The 9,333-nt window shown below is 36.2% G+C and overlaps 1 protein-coding gene across 1 annotated transcript in view; it reads right to left on the minus strand.

Moving 5' to 3' along the window:
• The window catches only part of LOC128666845 (cytochrome P450 2C31), a 33,124-nt gene that overhangs the window by 21,161 nt on the left and 2,630 nt on the right, over positions 1-9,333 (minus strand). The window contains exons 2-3 of the mRNA XM_053721647.1: positions 3,713-3,875; positions 2,973-3,122 (exon numbers count right to left, since the gene is read on the minus strand). Of these exons, the coding sequence (XP_053577622.1) occupies positions 2,973-3,122; positions 3,713-3,875 (313 nt within the window). The remainder of the gene's footprint in view (positions 1-2,972; positions 3,123-3,712; positions 3,876-9,333) is intronic.

The following is a 9,333-nucleotide window of genomic DNA, read 5'->3' on the forward strand; positions in this document are numbered from 1 at the left end:
CAAAAATAGACTTTTATAATTCAGATAGGGCATGTGATTTTAACCCCTTAACGACCGAGGACGTGCAGGGTACGTACTAAAAAAAGGCAGTTAACACCTGAGGACGTACCCTGCACGTCCTCGGTGTGGAAAGCAGCTGGAAGCGATCCTGCTCGCTTCCAGATGCTTTCCGGTTATTGCAGTGATGCCTCGATATGGAGGCATCCTGCAATAACCTTTTGAAGCCATCCGATGCAGAGAGAGCTCTGCACTGGAGATCGGTGGCTTACTTCGTTGGTGGGTGGGAGCAGGACCGGGAGGTGGGTGGCGGCCATCGATGGCCCTGGAGATGTGGAGGGGGCGGGGTCATGGGCGGGGATGTCCGGGGGGCACGCACGGGAGAGCGGGGGCGGGCGCAAGCAGGGGATGGAGCGGGAGGGAACCGCTACACTACAGAAAAAGTTGGAGTAAAAATAAAAAAAAAAAAGAATAAAAAAGTAAAAAAGAAAAAAAGGATCAGGCATGTGGTGGGGATTGGTCTGTGGGGGGGGGGGGGGGGGGGAGCTACACTACAGAAAAAAAACAAAAAACAAAAAAAACCTACCTGCCAGTACCCAAGATGGCCCCCAATAAGGCAGATGGGGAGGATTAGAGAGCTGTTTTTGGGGGGGGGGGGGGATCAGGGAAGTTGGGGGCTAAGGGGGGATGCTACACCACAGCATATGTAAATATGCTAAATGTAAAAAAAATAATTAAAAACCTTTTATTTTAGTACTGGCAGACTTTCTGCCAGTACTTAAGATGGGGGGACAATTGTGGGGTGGGGGAGGGAAGGGAGCTGTTTGGGAGGGATCAGGGGGTCTGATGTGTTAGGTGGGATGCTGATCTCTAAACTAAAGCTAAAATTAACCCTGCAAGCTCCCTACAAACTACCTAATTAACCCCTTCACTGCTAGCCATAATACACATGTGATGCGCAGCAGCATTTAGCGGCCTTCTAATTACCAGAAAGCAACGCCAAAGTCATATATGTCTGCTATTTCTGAACAAAGGGGATCCCAGAGAAGCATTTACAACCATTTGTGCAATAATTGTACAAGCTGTTTGTAAATAATTTCAGTGAGAAACCTAAAATTGTGAAAAATGTAACGTTTTTTTTTTTTAAATTTAATCGCATTTGGCGGTAAAATGGTGGCATGAAATATACCAAAATGGGCCTAGATCAATACTTTGGGTTGTTTACTATACTACACTAAAGCTAAAATTAACCCTACAAGTTCCCTACAAGCTCCCTAATTAACCCCTGCACTGCTGGGCATAATACACGTGTGGTGCGCAGCGGCATTTAGCGGCCTTCTAATTACCAAAAAGCAACGCCAAAGCCATATATGTCTGCTATTTCTGAACAAAGGGGATCCCAGAGAAGCATTTACAACCATTTGTGCCATAATTGCACAAGCTGTTTGTAAATGATTTCAGTGAGAAACCTAAAATTGTGAAAAATTTTACGTTTTTTTAATTTGATCGCATTTGGCGGTGAAATGGTGGCATGAAATATACCAAAATGGGCCTAGATCAATACTTGGGGTTATCTACTACACTACACTAAAGCTAAAATTACCCCAAAAAGCTCCCTATATGCTCCCTAATTAACCACTTCACTGCTGGGCATAATACACGTATGGTGCACAGTGGCATTTAGCGGCCTTCTAATTACCAAAAAGCAACGCCAAAGCCATATAGTTCTGCTATTTCTGAACAAAGGGGATCCCAGAGAAGCGTTTACAACCATTTATGCCATAATTGCACAAGCTGTTTGTAAATAATTTCAGTGAGAAACCGAAAGTTTGTGGAAAAAAATTGTGAAAAAGTGAATGATTTTTTGTATTTGATCGCATTTGGCGGTGAAATGGTGGCATGAAATATACCAAAATGGGCCTAGATCAATACTTTGGGATGTCTACTAAAACAAAATATATACATGTCAATGGATATTCAGGGATTCCTGAAAGATATTAGTGTTCTAATGTAACTAGCGCTAATTTTGAAAAAAAAAATGGTTTTGAAATAGCAAAGTGCTACTTGTATTTATAGCCCTATAACTTGCAAAAAAAGCAAAGAACATGTAAACATTGGGTATTTCTAAACTCAGGACAAAATTTAGAAACTATTTAGCATGGGTGTCTTTTGGTGGTTGTAGATATGTAACAGATTTTGGGGGTCAAAGTTAGAAAAAGTGTGTTTTTTTCCATTTTTTCCTTATATTTTATATATTTTTTTATAGTAAATGATAAGATATGATGAAAATAATGGTATCTTTAGAAAGTCCATTTAATGGCGAGAAAAACTGTATATAATATGTGTGGGTACAGTAAATGAGTAAGAGGAAGATTACAGCTAAACACAAACACTGCAAAAATGTAAAAATAGCCTTGGTCCCAAACGGACAGAAAATGGAAAAGTGCTGCGGTCATTTAGGGGTTAAACAACTTTTCAATGTACTTTTATCATCAATTTTGCTTTGTTCTCTTGGTATTCTTAGTTGAAAGCTTAACCTTGGTAGGCTCATATGCTAATTTCTTTCTTATCTGAATGCATTTTGACAGTTTTTGGCATTCGTTCATGTGTGCCATATAGATAACAATGTCTCACGCACATGGAGTTACCTAGGAGTCCGCACTGATTGGCTAAAAAGCAATTCTTTCTGAATAAGGGGGCAGTCTGCAGAGGCTTAGACACAAGGTAATCACAGAGGTATAAAGTATATTATTATAACTGTGTTGGTTATGCAAAACTGGGAAATGGGTAATAAAGGGATTATCTATCTTTTTAAATAATAACATTTCTGGTGTAGACTGTCCCTTTAATGACTGGGAAAAAAAAGAATTTTGATATCTGATATTGTAAATGTTTTATAATTTTTTTTGTTAAAATCTTTTTATTTATTTTTTTCAAAATGTTTAACTTGTAAAGGCGTTGCCATCCAAACCAACCTTTTTGCTTCATTAATTCAGTCACAAGACATTGACCCTCTTCCTGTATTTTCTCCTCAATACTTTTCTTTCCCATCCCAAAACTCCTCAAAGTTGTTAGAGAAAATCGACGAATGGTTTTCCACCTCTCACCGTTGCTGTTGGCAATCCCTGATAATAATAGAGATAAATAAGTCCAGGAAGGGTTAAAGGGACATTCCAGCCACACGGCTGCATTTCAGTTTTGAACAGAAGCATTTTTATAATATACATGTATTAGCAAAAATGCTTCTTATAAAAGTTATAGTTGTTTTAAAAGTGTATTTAAGTATGCTCCGTGCACCAGCATTTTAATCACAGCACTTGTTTAGAGAGCCTAAGGTTCTTGTACTACCTGGTAATCACTCAGTTGGTTAATTGCTGACATGATACAAGCCCCACTGGTGCTCTGAGCAGCTGCAGTATTTACAATGCTGGTGCACTGAGAATATCTAGCTATGCTTCACATGCACGTGCAGAGAAAAATGTTATCATTAAAAACATTGATAACTTTTACTAGAAGCAGTTTTGCCAGGACATGTATATTGCAAATATGTTTCTAATCAAAGATGTCATTCATCTATGTGCATTTAAATTTTGAGCGGAATGTCCCTTTAATTACTAATTATAGATCAAAAGGAACAAATAAACTAAATGATGACAGTCAACTATGACTTGTAATGAATTGGCGTATACATTATTTAAGTGGTTTGTTTTCTTACCATAGTCTTTGAAAAGCAAGTACGCTATTTGGATAAACCCTCGGTCACTAAACAAGTCACTGTTGTCAACAAGGGCTTCCTTGACCGCATCGTATCCAATCAGAATCACTGCAAGGTTGTTACCCAGATACAGAGAGTAGATTGGTCCATAGGTATTCCCCAGCTGAGAAGAGATAATGTGCATTGTATTTAGTAACCAGTAAAGTTCTGTTTCTATTAATTTTGATGAAGGGGCAAGACATTTTCTTTCATGATTTGGATAGAACGTACAGTTTTAAACAACTTTTCAATTTACTTCTATTTTCAAATTTGCTTTGTTCTCTTGTTATCCTTTGCTAAAGGGAAAACATTGCACTACTGGCATCTAGCTGAACACATCTAGTCAGCCAATCACAAGAGACAAATGTGTCCAGGCACCAATCAACAGCTCTCACTGGTGTAGGAAATGTGTGTATTATTGTTCACCAAGGGATACCAAGAGAACAAAGCACATTTGAAAATAGAAGTTCATTTAAAAATATCTTAAAATTACCTGCTCTATCTGAATCATACTAGTTTAATTTTGACTTTCCTACCCCTTTAAAAGGGACATGATATCAACATTTTTCTTTCATGAGTCAGAGAATATAATTTTAAACAACATTCCACTTTACTTCTGTTATCTAATTTGCTTAATTCTTTAGGTATCCATTGATGAAGAAATAGCAATACACATGAGAGAGCCAATCACATGAGGCATCTATGTGCAGCCACCAATCAGCAGCTACTGAGCCAATTTAGATATGATTTTAAAATTTGTCTGCTCTTTCTAAATCATGTAAGAAAAAAATGTGCGTTCCATGTCCCTTTAAAAAAATTAAAAAAATGATTGCCTTGTTTGTGTGATAATAAAGTGTTAATAAAATGAAATTACAGTTTTAAATTAAAATGCAGTGAGTAATTTCTGGTGAACACATAAAACAAAAATACATTGTCTCTTAAAGGGACATGAAACCCAAATTTTTACTTTCATGATTCAGATAGAGCATACAATTTTAAACAGCTTTCAAATTTACTTCTATTCTCTAATTTGCTTCATTCTCTTGATATCCTTTGTTGAAATAGACTCAGTAGCTGCGGATTGGTGGCTGCACATAGATGCCTCGTGTGATTGCCTCACCCATGTGCATTGCTATTTCTTCAACAAAGAATACCTAAAGAATGAAACAAATTATATATATAATAGAAGTAATTGGAATGTATTCTCTATATGATTCATGAAAGTAAAAATTTGGGTTTAATGTACCCTTTAAAGAAAGTGCGTGCATTTTTAACCAAAGGTAACTGTAACAAAAAATATCATGAACGTTTCTCTGAATCTAAATGCATGCCAAAGTTTTTGTGTTTTTGTGACTTTTCTCCCCACACCCAAATATATTATTAGATCAGTTTATAATTAGCACATGATATTTATAGGGGAACACCCAAATATTTGACTTGTCTATTCTTTAACACCAATTACTTGTAGAAAATAGAACACACTCCCTAGTTTCAAGTGGAGGAGTAAAAAAATTAAGATTGGTGTATGTGGTTGATTTTACCATTTCATAGGTTGAATGTCTCTGATGATAGACAGAGAGAAAGGCAGACATACACACACAGGGAAAGGAAGACAGGGATAGATAGATATTTAGATACATAGATTGATAGATGATAAATAAATAGATAGGTAGATAGAAAGATAGATGATAAATAGATAGGTAGATAGATGATAAATAGATATAGATAGATTATAAATAGGTAGATAGATATAGATAAATGATAAATATATATATATGATAGATATATAGGTAGATATATATAGATAGATGATATATAGGTAGATAGATGATAAATATATATATAGATGATAGATATATAGGTAGATATATATAGATAGATTATAAATAGGTAGATATAGATGATAAATATGTAGATATATATAGATAGATGATAGATATACAGATGATAGATATATAGGTAGATATATATATATATATATATATATATATATATATATATGTAGATAGATATAGATAGATTATAAATAGGTAGATATATATAGATGATACATAGGTAGATAGATATAGATAGCTGATATATAGATGACTGATATATAGGTAGATAGATATATAGATGATAGATATATAGGAAGATAGATATATAGATAGATGATAAATAGGTAGATAGATATAGATAGATGATAAATAGATATATAGATGATAGATATATAGGTAGATAGATATAGATAGATTATAAATAGGTAGATAGATATAGATAGATGATAAATAGGTAGATAGATATAGATAGATGATAAATAGATGTATAGATGATAGATATGTAGATAGATTATAAATAGGTAGATAGATATAGATAGATGATATATAGATGATAGATATATAGATAGATAGATATATAGATAGAAAAAAACCTGACACAATAAGATTCTAAATATAGGTGCTGTAACTCCTAGAATCATTTTAAAAAGTAAATTGCAGTATATTTATGAAAAAAAATAAGCACATATAAAATGTTGTCAAATATCTGCAGAAAGAGTTGCCATAGAAACAATACATTATGTGATAGAAGCACTTTAATGAAAAACTATGCTTATTCGCATTAAAAAAACCAGCTTTGATGAGAGTTGCCAAATATAACCTTATGTAGCCAAGGTAGATGCCATCTAGATTATCCAAGTCCAGCAACGACAAAAGAAAACAATAAATACATTTGTTTTTTTAAAAAAATTGTTTTTTAGCACAAAATTCCACACATTTTTTTTAATTCCAAAGAGCCCTTTCCCCTTTAAAAGTTGCTGAAGTTTATATTTAAGCATTGAAGACAGTCTAGCTGCTACCATATCTTAGGTCAGCATGGAACGTTCTACCTTTATTTGGTGTCCTGCAGCCTCCTCCTTCTGTTTAATGGTAAATGGGACTAAGGGAGCGTCCCTAGAATCGTAGGTAGTCCCCATGATCTGATCCCGTCCTGGAAATCACTTAATAGCATCGACGATGATCACATGATTTCATTTTTCAAGCAAATTTTTACATTGGAACTTTGTTCCTATGTTAATCACTTGCCCCTGGCATGAAGGGGTTCATCTTTAATTATTACTATTATTATTATTATCGTTAATCTATCCACCAATGCCCCTTTATAATCTCTCTACAATTACTCTTCATTTCTACCTTCATTCTGTAAATCATCTCTTAATCAATATAGCCAATAATATGTGAATCCATCCATCGAATAATCCATCCATCCATACATTCATTCCTCTGTCCGTCCATCCATCCATCCATTCATACATACATACCTACATTCTTCTGTCCGTCCATCTATCCATCCATTCATCCATACATTCATACATTCCTCTGTCCATCCATCCATACATTCATACATTCCTCTGTCCGTCCATCCATCCATTCATCCATACATTGATACATACCCTCTGTCCGTCCATCCATCCATTCATTCATACATACATACATACATTCCTCTGTCCGTCCATCCATCCATTCATGCATACATTGATACATACCCTCTGTCCGTCCATCCATCCATCCATTCATTCATACATACATACATACATTCCTCTGTCCATCAATCCATCCTTTATTATGATAACTCTTTAATTATACTTTAAAGTTAAAGGGACATGATACTCAACATTTTTTTATTCAAGATTAAGATATAGAATACAATTTTAAACAACATTCCAATTTACTTCTATTATCTAATTTGCTTCATCCTCTTGGTATCCTTTGTTAAAGAAGCAGCATTGCACTACTGGGACCTAGCTGAACACAGGCTGAGCCAATGTCATGAGGCATATATGTGCAACCACCTATCATTAATCCCTTAGCCTTCCGTAGGTATGTTTTTCAACAAAGGATACCAAGAGAATGAAGAAAATTAGATAACAGAAGTAACTTGAACAGTTGTTTATAATTGTTTGCTCTATTCGAAGCATTAAAGTGAAGGTCAATTTTGATTAATTTGTGCCCGGTTTTTAATAATCCTATTAAAAACAAGAGCACTTTAATTAATCAAAATTGACATTTCACTTTTCTTTTTAAAGACACGATGGGTCCATGGATTTCATCCTTATTTGTGGGTCAGCAGGAGGAGGCAAAGAGCACCACAGTAGAGCTCTATATATAGCTCCTCCCCTCCCTCCCAATCCAGTCATTCTCTTTGCCTACGTTGTGATAAGAGCTGGCAAAGTGAGGTGTTAGTTTTTGATTCTTCAATCAAGAGTTTTTTATTTTTAAAATAGTGCCAGAGTGTGCTGTTTTGTCTAGGGTGTAGCCATAGTCCATATCAGTCTCTACAGTAGAGCACTTGGTGGCTTTAGAGCAATGGGAACTGGTGGGATATAATTCTCACTGCGCCTCCCATATATTTCATGCTGCCCTGAATCCTACATTCTGAAGTGAAGATTACTCAGCACTTTATGTCTCCACAGGTCGATGTGAGGGAGAGGACATCTCAAGCCTGTGAGGCTGCCTTGCTGCAGGCAGAAGTTCAAGGTAAGTGCTAACTTTAATGTTTTCTGGGGATATACAACCACTCAGAAGTAAAGTGAGCACTACATTACTGGACAGTCACACAAGCAAGGGCTAAGAAATAGGGCTCTTCATGTGAGGGGACAAGTAAACTTTCCTAGATGGAGAGGTCTATTGGCAGCTAATTTTATGCAGACTCTGGCAGTAGTTCATGTCAGTTTATGACTATACCGACAAGAGATGTTTTGGGTTATTACAAGTCCACTTGGAAACGGGTATAGCATGGAGACGTTAATGTGGCGAAACACACAATCATTTGGTAAAATAGGAAATGGTGTATGGGTCACTCTTTTAGTCTGTGGAGCTACATGACTTGGCAAATTACTAAATTGGCTGCTAAGAGTTCAGGGTTTTCTATTCTAGCCTGCAGAGCCTTATGGTTGAAGCCTTGGTCTGCGGATATATCATCACTAGGGCTGTTGCTTCCTCATGAGCATTCAAAAATGATGCTTCTGTTTAACAGATTTGCAAGGCTGCAACTTGGTCCTCTCTTCACGCCTTTTCTAAATTTTTCAAAATTGATACCTTTGCCTCGGCTGAGGCTGCTTTTGGTTCTTCAAGCAGTGGTGCCTTCCGTTTAGGGTCCCTGTCTTGTCCCTCCCTTATCATCCGTGTACTATAACTTTGGTATTGTATCCCACAAGTAAGGATGAAATCCGTAGACTCATTGTTTCTTTAAAAAGAAAAGAAAATGTATGCTTACCTAATAAATTTGTTTCTTTTTAGATACGATGTGTCCACGGCCCACCCTGTTCTATGATACAGGTCATTATTTTGGTTTAACTTCAGACACCTCTGCACCTTGGCTTTTCCTTTCTCTTCCTAACTTCGGTCGAATGACTGGAGTGGGAGGGAAGGGAGGAGCTATATATACAGCTCTGCTGTGGTGCTCTTTGCCTCCTCCTGCTGACCAGGAGGCGATATCCCACAAGTAAGGATGAAATCTGTGGACTCATCGTGTGTAAAAAGAAACAAATTTATCAGGTAAGCATACATTTTCTTTTTCTTCAAAAACTTACCTTTTCATTCTGG

Source organism: Bombina bombina, chromosome 7, assembly GCF_027579735.1.
Source record: "Bombina bombina isolate aBomBom1 chromosome 7, aBomBom1.pri, whole genome shotgun sequence".
NCBI lineage: Eukaryota > Metazoa > Chordata > Amphibia > Anura > Bombinatoridae > Bombina > Bombina bombina.